This window comes from Pseudonaja textilis, chromosome 3 (assembly GCF_049901715.1).
Source record: "Pseudonaja textilis isolate UNSWEBS1 chromosome 3, rPseTex1.2, whole genome shotgun sequence".
Classification (NCBI taxonomy): domain Eukaryota; kingdom Metazoa; phylum Chordata; class Lepidosauria; order Squamata; family Elapidae; genus Pseudonaja; species Pseudonaja textilis.
The window spans coordinates 155,481,545-155,496,513 of NC_141992.1; the positions used below are offsets into that span (position 1 = coordinate 155,481,545).

Here is a 14,969-nt window from a genome sequence, read left to right on the forward strand (position 1 = left end):
TATACAAAAATTATATGAAAGGCCAATCAATCAAAACTACAAGGAAGGCACCTTGTATTGTTGATTCCTATAAGCCAATGCTATGGATAAAAATATTGCTATCACTGTCTCTGTACATCAAAAATGTAATCACTTAAAAAGAAAGTAGTTATCTTACTATAAGGACGATTTATATTTCTAATAACTGGAGTCAGAAGTTCTGATCATCATTCCATATAAAATTGGCACGTAAATAGAACAAAAGGCGTGTCTCTATATTTGAATATTTTTATTATTTATTTGAGTCCCATCTTTATTGTTTTTACAAATAACTAAAGTTGGTGAACCTATCCAACACATTCTTCCAATTTTCCTCACAACAACCCTGTGAAGTGAGTTGGGTTGAGAACAGTGACTGGTCCAAAGACATCCAGCTAGCTTTTCATTCATATGGAAAGCTGAAATATCTTCCAATTGTCACTCTGATGGGTAGCACATTGAATCAAGTCAAAAGAAAAAAAGGCTTTTCATGTGGAGTATGATCCCACAGAAATAGGGAAAGACCAGGAAAATTGGATAATTCTACCAAAAGATAGGTGGGAAATGTTGGCAAATCCAATTGAATACTGAAATCCTAGACCTGATGCTTCCATTCTACTAATGTTTTATGAAAGCCTTAAATGAGGCTGGTACTGATAAACCACAATATATCAGATTTGTCTCTCTGCCTTCATGGGTGGATTTAAATCGATCAATTGGGGTAAGTGCAGGGGTGGGATTCTACCAGTTCGCACCTATTTGCTAGAACCGGTTGATAACATTCTAAGCAGTTCGGAGAACCGGTTGTTAGAAGAAATTATTGGCCTAATCCTGTAAGGAAGGCAGGAAGGAAACATTCTGGTATTGCTTACAGAAACTGCCTCTCCGTTAACCCTTATTACATTCTTGGCAGGGCTAGACTTCCTGTCTCAGGAACTTCTCTGGAGTTTGTTCCCCCTCCTTTGCTGGTACTTTGCTTGTGCGGAGTGACCATTTAAAGTTACAATGGCACTGAAAAAGTGACCTATGACCATTTTTCATACTTACGACTGTTGCAGCATTCCCACAGGTGAGGAGATGCATGCCTCAATGTGATATTGAGTTGGCCACACCCATCCAATAACATGACCACCAAGCCATGTCCACCCAGTCACATGACCACCAAGCCACGCCCATCACCTAAGCCATGCCCACAGAACCAGTTGTTAAAAATTTTGAATCCCATCCCTGGGTAAGTGGAACCAAATAATCCCCCAAAGGGGGATTACTTTTCCAAAGACCTGAATTGTCTTACACTGGCCTCAAAATATATTCATCTCTTAAACCCACCAGATAGATTGGATCACGGAAACATCTCATCAGAATAGCTAAGATTTTTTTTGTTTCTCATCATCCTATAATGGATCTTGCATATCTCTGACAAAGTCATTTTCCTTACACTCTACCAGAGCCAAATTCTATTTGCATTAAGGCATTATATGTCAGGCAAAGGTGTTTGCTATACTTTTAGGTGTTTAGATTATACAAAGTCAAAAATGTCAATCTTCTTATAGAAATATACCTGAGAAACCAATCACAGAGAAACCAATCTATAACTTCAACCTTGAATAACTTAATGGCAAATTATTTCTACCCCACCTTGTAGATTTAGGATCTGCCAAAGATACTTTGGGAGCACTTATAGATAATTCTCTTGTTTGCCCAGCAGGTAGAATATTGAAAATGAGTACCTAAATGTTTGAAAGACATTTAAAACCAAGATATGATTAATACTTCTTTCATTTATCATCCATTTAGCCAAGGGGTTAAAGTATTGTATTGAAAATGACAGGTCTTTAGTTTTTGAGTATTGTATTTCCAGATGTTCTTGTTACAATAGACCAATGATGCTCTAAGATGGTTCAACTTTTGAAATACAGGAAATGGCTACATCAACTGTATAAATAAGAAGAGACATTACAACTGGTAGAAAATGGAAGATGAAACTCTGGATTGTTTCAATAATGTCAATAATGTCATTAATATATGGATTAAAAAGCCAGGAGGCAAGTATGTACTCTTTCCCAAGTAGGATTAGGTTCCATTAAATCCTCACTGTTATTGCCATTAGCCTATGTGATAGAACCTCATCATAATTGTGTATATTTTGGGAACATGCAATACTACCCATACATGACACAATGAAAAATAGAATAGAATGTCTTTCAAAGTTCCTATTTTGTTATTATTACTAAAAATAACACAAGTATGTTTGTCCATTTAGAAGAACATGGGCTTCAAGGTGATGAAACAATCTTTCATAGGTTTTTACTTTATCCCATTCTGTATCCGTACAGATGGGGAACTGAGAAGTATGACTTTGTTTCTCAATCTCTTAGATGACTGCTCATAAGGGTAGATATCACCTGCTTTCACAGGCAATTTCCAGGCACCAGACTTGTCTATGCGGATCTATTCATAGAATCACAGAGATGGGAAGAACTTTAGAGGTCACCTAGTTCAATCCCCTGCTTGATGCTAAAAAATTATAATTTCTACCTTCCCTTCTTTTTAGCAGAGCAACAGCTAGCAAGTAAGAACAAAAATTTTACACAAATGCCCTAATGTGATCCCCACAGAATGTCTTATGGCAACCGGAATATATGATAGACAGATGTGTGCATGTGTCTAAGTTCATATTCTGATATTTGAATTCTGAGCAGAAGAGGGTCAGGATAGCATGTATGTGTATTCTTTCCTGGGGATTAGCCAGGTGAAAGCATGGAAACATCTTAAGCCTTAGTAGAGGCAAGTTCTGTTTTGATGAAGCTTCTTGCTTTCCCATGCTATTTTGCATATATTATATTTTGCACATGCACATGCTCACACACAAAAGCACCCATACCCACAAACCTTTCTGTGCCATTTGCTCCTCCCTGAATACTTTTCAGAGGTCTCCCAAGCCGGGATTTTCTCAGTGAGCAGCCCAAATACCCACAAGCCTTTTTTTGACCGTGAAAAACTGCTACTTTCTCTTGCTTCCTTTAGCACATTTTTAAAAATGTCATAATTAAGTAGCAATATATAATCATGAGGTTGATTAATTTCACACTGTAAACTTTATGTCAACGCTCATATGTGTGCCAAATAATTTTCTTTCTAAAACTTCTCTTCAAAAAAAAAAAAGTGGCTATTTCTAGTATTGTCAGACTGAATGCAGAAATGACAAGCCAGTAAGGCAAAACAAAGTGCAGAGTTAGTTTCTCATCCCAGATGGCAGTGATGGGGCTTGTTGACAAAAACTCCGAATGAAGAGCAGTACAGAACATATGAACAAATTCCCATTCAGACAGTATAAAGACTATGCATGAGTGATTTGCATGCAGCCAGCATGGCTTATTTGTCATGCCTAAAGCCAATAAAGAGAGTGATGCAGTCAAGATTTTTACACATAACAACAGCTTGAAAGTATGATTATCACATTTTTCTAACAAAGAATAGTATAATTTGTGGTTTAGTAAAACAGTGCCCCAAGAGAAACACAATTGGATTTAAGTATTTGCTTTGAAGGAGTCAAAGCAGATTAATCCACAACTAATTTTCTTTGTCTCTCTGAGGGCAAACAACTTTCACACATCACAAAACTGACCCTGGGAGCCAAATCATAGCTTGATTTGGGGATGTATTCAATCTGTTGTTCCCTAGAGAAATACTGAAACAAAAAAATAAACTAGCAAACAAACAAGAAAGAAAATGTTAGAAAGAAAAAAAAGAAGTAAGCAACTCACTCAGTCCATGACACAGATATCACATGATTTATTGAGTGGCACCAGAGTAACACAAGCAAAAGGTAAGTTTATCTGGGCAGAAACCCACAAACTAAATGTCAGCATCAGGAAAAATAAAGAGGAAAAGGCAAATAAATGGAAGATGGGAATGTCATTAGTTCTACTGCATTCCTTTTACCAGACTAATTTCTAACTGAAATCATAATAAATTGATCAAAATAGAACATATAAAGAAAACATAAAGTAAGGAAATCTGTACTTTAATAAGCAAAATAAAAACAAATCTTGGTTTAAAGTAATAATCATTTTGGTATGACTGATATAGTATATTTGTTCAAATATACACAAATATGGTGCTTATAAATCTTAAAACAATGCTTAAAACTTCACTTCTATTGCATAAAAATATAGTTTTCATAGCAGAGGAGAATCTGCACTGTCATTCCAATATCCAGGAGATAATCCAGGATATAATTTTAAGTTTTGTTTCAACAATACCAAAAAATAATAAAACATTAACTATATGCCTTTCTAGAATTAGGGAAAATTGCAGAAATAAATATTTCTTTAAATTACTAACAATAAATACAACTTCTACATAAACATTGTCTTGCTGATAGATATTGCATTAGTATGGGCTACGTTCAGCACAAAGATGGATATAGGTTTCTGCTTAATTATCCTAGTCTATAGGAACAAAAAAGATCCTAAGTTCTATAAACCAAGGTCACCAATCTTTTGGACCTCAGGGACCACCAAACTCATGATTTTAAATCCCGTGGACTCTAATATGAATTTTGACTGATGGTGGCTTACTGATGTTTTCCCAGGAGGATCCCCCCAAAAGCCTGCAGGAAAATTCCCCACCCTGTTTTCCTATTGATAAATTATTCCTTATTTGAGATCACAGGATATGTCTCCAGCTCTGTTCTGGGGGCGGGGGAGAGAGAGAGAGACTTTTGGCTTCATGCAAGGAAAGCAGCAGAAGTCTTTCTTTCTCTCCCCCAAACTCCACCAGAAATGAGTCTTTGTGAGACTTGTTGCGCCGGTGCAGCCTTGCAGGGATGCCTTGCAGGGTCCCAAAGACTAATTTCTGGTGGAGTTTGGGGGAGAGAAAGAAAGACTTTTGCTACTTTCCTTGCGTGTAGCCAAAAACAGAAGAAGAAATAAATAGCCCAGTGGCCAGGCCAGGCACGCGGTGTTCGCAATGCAAGCAATGCAAGCCTTGTGATCCCGCAAGCCATGTGGGCAGAGCAGCCTTGTGTTCCCACGCAGCCTGGATTAATTGCCTTGAGGGGTGCTTTGGGGGTGACATTTCTCTGCGGACCACCGAAATTTTCTCACGGACCACCAGTGGGTCCTGGCCTACTGGTTGGTGACCACTGCTATAAACTATTTAATGGAAACTATGCTCATCAGGCCAGACTTTAGAAAAACATTTGCCAAGAAGAGAACCACAAGTGCAAAGTGCAACCTAATAACACTGCCAGCCTACTTGTAGTACTTTACTTCCAATTGACAAATAACAATGCCCAATGCTTTTATGTAGGTTTTTAAACAATAAGGGAATAAGATGAAACCTTATGGAACATTATTGGTCAATGTCCAAGTATGGAATAATAGTCTTTCAATATTACCTTCTGAATATACCCTGTCAGAAAGGGCCAGATTTATTGAAAGATAGTATTCCTAAGGCCCAGTCTTGCAAGATAGTTAAAGATAATATACAATTTATGAAATCAATTGTATATTGCCTTTCACAAGCCACTGTGAAAACTAACAGGACTACATTCCCCTTTCCAGAATATTTTATCTACCAAAATCACAAATGTAACCATTAGTATGAATATCCAACTGAAATGGATACTAACCAGAATCATACTTATAGGTTCAAATCTTTAAGGCTACCATCTTCTCAAGCATGTATTTGTTCAAAAGATGGGGGGGTTTCCCCCCAACAGAATCTGTAGATTTTTTTGCCATTGATAAAGTGCAAAATCAGATATATCACTTATTGTAAGACAGCTTATGTTTTTTATATGTAGCAAGGAAGAAGATAGCCCAGAATGGGGGGGGGGGGGAATATGTTTAAATAACGTTTATACAAGACCTATGTATTTACTTTAAATTTCCTTAGTCAGTTTCATTATTTCATTGTTCTGAAGCCTTGGTGAACATTTTCAAAAAGTTCACAAGGTCTGATACCAGCCTCTAGCCATAAGTTTCCCAGTTCAAACCCAAGAGATATAATCACTTTGCAAAGTTTCTTTTGTATTTCAGTGCAAGGGTCAATGGTGGATTGAGACTATTTTTTAAATCTGAACACTGCATTATGGAGACAATGAGCAATTCTGGGAGCTGAAGTCACAATCCAATGCACTTATCTGGACGTGAGTCACATAAAGATACACAAAATAAAGTTATGCTGTGAATAACTTTATTTCATGTTTGAGTATGTGCGAATAACTTGTACATAAAGCAATATTATATGCACAACTTAAAATAGATTTTAATACTTATCCCTAAAGCATATTTACCTGAATATTCAAACAGAGAACTCCTTCCCCAGTTACCAATACATGCAGACTATAACTTGAATAACTTTATTTATCATTTATAAAAGAAATAATATATTTAAGAAGTCCTTATTCAACCTGTGAAAGATTTCTTCTGTAAAGGAAAAAATTCAACACCCGCCTCCCCCGCCACACACACACACACACACACACACACACACACACACACACACACACACACAATGTCTACAGAAAGACATGGTCTAATCAATTCTGGGATGGAGGTCAAGAGATTAATATTGTTTTGTCTGCAATATGGTTTGAAACCAAAAATCAAAGTGAAACTGTTTTGATAGTACAGAATGCTCCAGGATGAAAGGTAGATTTAATCTGAGTGTCTGAATATTCTGAAAAGTTCAGATATTTTAAGTGTGTGTCAAAGATGAGTTACATTTTGGCTTCCAAAAAAGGTGCATACCACAATAGTTCTGTACTGGTTTTCTTACTATGCATTTCTCTCAAACATGCATACGTTTGCCTGAATCTTTGGTTTCTTTAAAAGAATGTAATTAACAAGAATCTGCTAGTCCCTCTTATCTATTTGTTAACATTTTCATCTAGTAAAAATCTGACCCCTTCCCATGCCTTCTCCACAGGGATCATCCAACCCTCCTCTAGTCATTAAGCTGGACTTCCTGCTGGAATGAAGTAGTAAAAACAAATGAAACACACCATTTCCATCCACAGTTAGAAAAGCACAGAAAAAAACAGGCATTTCATTATTTTCATTGTTCTCCCCTTACTCCAAACATTATACACAAACCACCATGACACCTTCTCATTCTTACTGTATAAGTTGCAACTTAATGATTAGGAAAGAATAACATCTCTGTGCTGAAAAGCAGTTTTTGAGAAGGCACACTAAATCAAAAGACGACATAAATCAAGGCAAACCTTTTCTCTCCTTTGTTACTTCAGAAAGTTTTTTTTAACCATCCGTGCACGAATTGTTTTATTCCAAATATAAATGGTGAAAAGGCAAAGGTTTCCCCTGTCCAGTCGTGTTCACCTTTAAGGGGCAGTGCTCATCTCCATCTCTAAACCAAGGAGCCGGCACTGTCCGAAGACATTTATCTGGTCATGTGGCCCAGAACGCTGCTACTTTCCCACTGGATTGGTACCTATTTATCTACTTGCATTTGCATGCTTTTGAACTGCAAGGCTGGCAGGAACTGGGGCAAGAACAGGAGCTCACCCCAAAGCACGGCACTCGGATATCGAGAAGCAGGAGCTCCATCAGTTTATGCAATACTAGATATCCTGCTATTAGCACCAAAGGTTTACTTCACATTTCTGGAAATGCAATATTCACAATTCAGGTTTTATTGCTATAAGTCATGCTATTATCTCATAACATTATAATATAAATTATTAGAAGGATGTTTAAATCATAACAAGTTTTTCATACTCAAGATACAGTTTCAGTATAAATTATGAGAATTATACTTCAAAATACGTTTGCTACCAATTAGTTTAAAGATGACTTTTGTCCCCATATATTCTTTGGGCTCATCGTACAATGCTCAGAGGTAACATACCACCTTTTAAGCTTCAATGCATTCCCAGTGCAATGTGGAGAAAGAAAGATTCAGAGATTATGGAATAATCATCTCCAAATCGATCAATTTTCCCCTGAAGGTAAAACTGAAAGAAATAAAAAGTTGACCAGTTCCAGCTACAGTGCTTGAAGTTTAAAAGGAAAGGACCCCTAGGGCACATTGTGGAGTGATACCTATCTCCTTTCTGGTGCTTATTAACAGGTCAGAGATCTCCGTTACATTTATACTATTCCCAGCTGACATCCCCTACTAGGTATGGTGACCTTTCAATCCAAATAAAGAATTAAAAACACAAAGTCCTTTAAAATAAAGGTGGTTTTTCTTTTCTTTTTTTTTTTTGCAATCATCAGCCATTTTGGAATTGCAGTATAAGTTTGTTGAAAACTCTCAGCAGTATCACCTTTAGTAGTTCCTTCTTAATATATTTGTATGCCTGCATGTGAATCCACACAAATTCTAGTTTTCAGGATATTTTGCATACTGCACTGTGCGACTTTGGGGCTATGTTTGGCCTTTGAATGACACTTCCAAAAGTAACTACAACCTGGACAAAAATTATATTGATTTGGTTTCAGGTTATAGTAAAAGGAAAACAAATTAATTAAATACAGTTAATATGATTATTTCTCCTTATTGTGCTGCATTAACTCTTTACTTTCTAATTTGAAGTCATGTACATTAAATAATTGCATTTTTTAATGTTTTAACCACATATTTTTGTTGGTAGAATTATGAAATCTGGATGGATATAAATACTGAAAATAAGTCACCACTATTTTCAGTATAATTTTTGGAATACCAAAATTCTTTAAAATACAATTTCATTTAAAAATAACATTCCCAGTCTTTAGCCTGAAGTTATATTTCCAAAACTGTGCTCAGTGCTTGATAATAACTCATAAGACAGAGAAATGCTAAAAGAGTTAGCCCTGGGAGTAAAGAGCAATACTTTTGTATCTGCTCTAGAAGAAGTAAAAAAAAATATTACATCATTCATACAGGTTGCTAGATTCAGCTTTTCTTGGCATGCAGTTTGGATTATCTTGGCAGAAATCTGATCTTTGTTTCTGTCTTTATGTGCAGTGAACATATTCTGCAAAAAAGTAACTTTCTTAGACAAGTATTTGACTGGGTTGTGCAAAGTACTTTATGTAGGCCTTAACCTTAACCTGGACTAAAACAGAAAATGTATGGCTACATTTTATGGGAATGTTTTAGGTATCAACATTTAAATTCAAATAATATTTTTATACCACTCTAGAATTCTCAAGAAATTGTAAAAGGGAAAATGTATGAAATAAAATGTATGAAAATTGATGAAATGTAGAAAACTATTTTAATCTTATGTGTTTTATAGAAACAAAGTATGTATGCATATATAAACACAATTCAGGTGTAACTGTATAGAAGTCCAGTCCACTTCATTAAAATTTGCTTTTATGTTAGCAAGTTTATACTGGGCAGAGAACAGTCATTGGTAACTTGTCAATGGTAATACAGGTAATCCTCTACATAACCATTCATTTATTGACCAAAGTTACAAGGTGCTGAATTATGACCTTTTTCACACTTACGACCATAGCAGTATTCCCATAGTCATGTAATCTAAATTTGGATGTCTGGCATCTGGTTCATATTTATGATGTTTGCAGTGTGTCAGGGTCATGTGATCTTTTTGCAATTTTCTGATAAGCAAAATCAATGGGAAGTTAGATTCACTTAACAACTGAGGCAAGGAAGGTTGTAAAATGGGACAAAACTCACTTAACAACTGTCTTGCTTAGCAACAGACATTTTTGGCTCGATTGTGTTCTTACTCAAGGACTACCTGTGAAAAAACACTTCCTGAAAGTAATGAATTGGGCATCCTAGCATGCCCTTTGGCCTAAATATCCTCTTTTGAGGGCTCCTACTTTAGGATGAAATGTTATGTCTTAGACAACTCTGAAGAGGCCAATAGAAAAGTCTTCAGGGGCTTCCAGTCACAACGTTTCACCAGAGAAAGCTCATTCAGAATGAGATATGAACAGCAAGACCTTCTGGGCTACTGTCTTTGTGAGAACATTCATTTCATCCCTCTAAAATCCACAAAATCAGGAGACAGTAAATCATCCTGATTCATTTCTGTATAAATTTGAACTGGAACTTAGCTAATGCTGGAAAACATTTATCCTAAATCTATATAAAGTTTCAAACTAGATAAAGTTTACTTGTCAGGAAAAGATGATCATCTCTCCATGTGTCACAAAATCAATGTTAAGTAATACATTATCAATATATATTATGGGATTTTAAAAAATTTAAATTAATTTAATTTAAATGTGGCATGATAGACACATTTATATCTAATTCAAGCAGTTTTTTGTCATGATTTGACTGTCATTCACATAAGATTCCATGATATTTATTCTCAAGAAGTCCACACAGAAATATTGTATTAAGCTTTCAGATCTAAAGATTCATTCGCCTTTTGTTCATTGGAAAAGCAACCATATAAATTGTACACAACAATGTGTTCATGCATCTACAACTTTGCTTCTTGCATCTTCTTCTTGCACCTTCTAACTGGGTTTGACACTTAAACCATCTTTCAGAACACTGGGGCAGATCATTTTGGCAATAAATATCATATTTTTGCATTTACATTACTGATTTTATACAAAATTTGCCAGAATGTAAAAATAGGCACAGAATCTTTAAAACCTAACTCAGAAGATAATTGTATTCTACCTTAAAACAAATATAGTCTTCTTAGTATTTATTATTTCAGAAATGAGTGAATGAGTAACCCTCATTTGTAAGGAAGGCTTAATTAAATCCTCCGATTTATTTTCAATTATTTTAATTTGTACCATCAGCCATAAGTATTTTTTTCAAACAACAAACCAAAAGGGGAGTCAGTCCCTGTCTTTGAAAAACGTTTACTGAAGTGGCAGAATCATTTTACCCTCATTTAGTATGGCAAGTTCTGCCCTCAAGCATGACCTGGGGTAAAGTATCTAAGGAGTACTGCTCCAGGAATTTCTCCTTTTGCTTCACTTCCCCTGCTAGCAGTCACTCAACTGAACACCCAACTTCAGGTGACATACATTATGGGATTACAAAGGTTTCATCAGGAAAAAAAAAATGAATGCAGACATCCTTTTGTGGTCTAGGAAGACAAACAAAATGACTGATTGGAAGGCATTAACAAAACAATGTAACAATGAAGGAAAGATGTTAAAAACCTTCCCACAGACATCAGCCTCTTGCCAGGAACAAATGAGAATTGGCTAATTGTTGAATATATCAAAATGCTAAAATGAAAAGGAAGGTGTGATGTACACCACCTTGTTTCAAATATTATTTAAAAGAGTAAAAAGCAACAGAAATACAACAGAAAAGAAATATGCTGTCATTAGCTGCTTCTTGACAAAGATACTTGAATATGTTTTGTTTCATTACCCATGAAGTAGCTGTAGGTTTCATATTCTAACTACCATGGAGATACACAACTGGTTCATCTAGACTTATTTAGTATATCCTATCTGGAACTAGAGGTTTTTGCAGGATATATTCCCAGACCAAAGATCTCTTTTTAACTGAAATTATTAGGAACTAAATGTGGATGTTCTGTTGCCAAGAGTTCTGAATAATGATACTTTTCATGCTCATAATTATAGGTTTTATCAGACTGCTTTGCAAATGCTACATATGTTCTGGTAAAGTAATAATCACATATAATTCATTCCAGGACAATAATTTATTACTGAAGATAGTGTAAACATGTCACCACTGGTCAATATTCAGTCAGATCTGAACTTCTTTAGAAGTAAATGAAAAAAAAAAGTAATTTCTATAAGGAATTGATTTATTTAAGTGAAGGACTGCTACTAGCACTGAGCCACATATTTTTAATTTTTTAAACATCAAGCTAATGCTGAAACATCTGAATTTCTCATGTTCTTTTTTCATGGAAATGCCCAATACTTTCTTTTTTGCTTTGGGATTCTGGGTTTTTCTTAATTTTATGCTTGATTATTTTCCCAGATATCTAAAGATAAAAGTGTTAAGGGAAAAACACATTAAGGCATTAAGTCTCATAATCAAAATACCTACCATAGCTTAATCTAATGATTTCTAATCAATTCTCACATTAGTATTACCAAGAAACTCTGTCAAAATATATTTGTTTAGAATTCATATGTTTAAAAAAATGAAACATCAATGACCATTTCTTTCTAATGAGGAGCAAGATCCTCTCATGAATCCATCCAGTGTATCGGAATGATTCTCTCTCAAAGTATACTCAACAATTTCCTATATGCCATTTTTAAACATGAAATGTAGCTTTAAAAAGGAGTCCCTGAGGATTTTACTCCATTAATCATTGCCAACTATAGGGGGTTGCTAATCTGGTTTCAAGGCCATTGAGCCAATGGAAGACCTGTGGCCAGAATGACATTATGGATGCTGTTACCTTCTCACTGAAATTGTATCTCTTTATCTACTCGCATTTGCATGCTTTTGTTGACAAGCGCTGAAATGAGGACAGGAGCTCACCCTGTTGTATGGTGCTCAGGTCTGGGCTGCCAATTTTCCAACCAACAAGCTCAGCCTCCTAACTGCCCCGCCTCCCCTAAATGCACCTGCACTAAGTTCAGATTTATAAAAATAGAACCATTCTATGCCATCTTCTCAGTAAGCAGTCTATTACAATACAGGACCAAAGCTGGTATAGGCTAAAAAAACAGTCAAGTCTAAATGAAAATTAAACTCATTCAACCCTACTTGAGAATCTTTACTTGAGCAAACTAAAATATAAGGAATGGAGGTAGGAAAGAATTAAAAGCATCATTGAAGAAGAAACCTAAAATCAGAAACAAAACTGTATAAGCAAATACAAAATGAGAAGTACTGGTTTACCTGTCAGTTGACATTGATTAATCTTGTGCTCTGTGATGTCACTCAATGACTCAAACACCTGGAGGCAGCTGTCACAGCTGTGCACAGCTTCTTCCTCTAAGTCCTCCCCTTCTTCTGGTCTTTTCTTACAATCTATCAAGTCTCCATCATCTGTCCTGTCTTCTAGTTTACAGTTCAGATCTGAAAGAAAATTAAGATTATGACTCCAGGGTTTGGGAAGAAACAATCCTGTTTAAAAATTGGACGTTGGGTGGATTTGTTGTGTTACTGTTGTTGTTCAAGCTATTCAACAGGTACAAAAATACTTTTGGCTTGAGGCTGCAGAACATGAACATTATGCTAGAATTTACAGCTCAATAAACAGAGGAAGTATCTATCCTTTCCATTCTCAATTACTTTTCTTCCCAAATAGCATTCCCTTCTGCAAAAGGAATGGTTCCATTTGTCACAGTTAATTTTGTCAACTTTAATGCAACTATTGGGGGCTTTTCATCAGTTGAATAATTTAAAAGAATAAATCCCTTCTACAATGCAGCACAATCTAATGAAAAAGAATTTTTTTAAACAAAAAAAAAAAAAGTTCCAGGGAATAAAGCCAGCTTTTAACTTTTTTTTAATGCTGGAACTAACTTGCTGCCATGAGAATGAAACTGATATTAATAAAAAGCCAAATGAACAGCTTTTGTTGCCAAAGAAAATTAAAAATCGATGCATTGTTCTAGAATGATTTAACCTGTCTACTAATTAAAAAAAGATGCACTAATATGCAGAGAATAATTTGCTCTAGAGGCCATTTTGCATCATTATTTGTCTCAATAAGATGAAATAAAGATCCAGCAGATAAACTAGGTCTAATGCAGGAACAGAAAGGATGACTTTAGTACAAAATATAATTTACTGAAATGGATTGTGACAAATTCCTTGTATAAAGGAAGTCTAAGCATCATACAATACTACTTCAGTTTGATAAATGACTAGTGAAATGTCACCTCTTTAAAACTTTTTTGTTATGCTGTTTTCAGAATTGTTTCTGAAAACATAACATCAGATAGCATTTCTATCCTATTTCTGTTTTTCCTCCTTAAAATATTATAAACAAAAATAATAACAAGAAAGAAAAAAAATGAAAAGTAGCAGATAAAAGAATAAAATATTAGAAAATAATTGTAATAAATGTTGACATTTAATATTTCATTTATTTATTTTGTAGAACTGTGAGGATTGTGTCATTTAAAACATAATTAGAAATCTCTAAAATTCTAAGCAAGATATTACTATTTATTTTAAATATAATCATGTAAAAGAAACTAAAAGAGAAAAAGAAATTTTAGAATTGTAAGCTACTCAGAGTCACTTGGCTGAGTTGGGCAGCTACAGAAATTGAATGAATGAATGAAACCAATAAATGAATAAAGTATCTTTAAAAACTATTGCAAAATAGTTATAGTCACAGATGCAATCAAGCAACTTACATAAAATATGCTTGGATACTGCAGTGGAATATTTCCCCTGAAGAATTTAAGTGTATTAGCATGTTGGATTTGAAGTGGGGAGATCTAGATTCAAATCTCTACTCATCTCTTAAGGTCACTGTTGATTTTAAGCCCAATCTATCTCACAGGGGGTTGGCTGAGGGAAAAATAGAACTTTACCTAACTCACCTTAGACTCCAGATTTACAAACAGGATATAACATTATTAGCTCATTCAAAAACAAAAACAGAACAAAAGAGCAAAATGTAGAGCTGCCATCCTGAGTTACTTGTAAAAATAATAAAGGCAAGATGCAAATAAATAAAAACAAAATTTTTACTTTAGCATAAATTCTGCAACTAGCTCTTTATCTGAAAAATAATGATATCTTATGTTGCTTTAAGCTCACACATGCTAACAAACTGCCAAATATACTTGTAAGAGCATTTCCAGCCTTTACATCTACCTTAGTCTAGCAGTTAAAAATACTACTAAGTTATAAGTGACAAAGGAAAAGAGATAATTGTCTTTAACTAAAAGAGATAATTGTCTTTAATCATTAAACATTTGTTGGAAAGCAACATGTGCACAATCCATACTATTAGATACTCAGCTCAAATTCTCAAATTCATCTCATAAAACTGACTCAGGCAAACATGGCTACTCAATCTG

General features: G+C 35.0%; 1 protein-coding gene across 7 annotated transcripts in view; it reads right to left on the reverse strand.

The window, feature by feature from the left end:
• The window catches only part of ZNF521 (zinc finger protein 521), a 291,923-nt gene that overhangs the window by 241,492 nt on the left and 35,462 nt on the right, over positions 1–14,969 (reverse strand). For all 7 annotated transcript variants that reach the window (XR_015743185.1, XR_015743184.1, XM_087931185.1 and 4 more), the window contains one exon: positions 12,826–13,005. Coding sequence is in view for 3 of the 7 variants with exons in the window: in XM_026699274.2 (XP_026555059.1) it covers positions 12,826–13,005 (180 nt within the window). In the remaining 4 variants the exon portion in view is untranslated. The remainder of the gene's footprint in view (positions 1–12,825; positions 13,006–14,969) is intronic.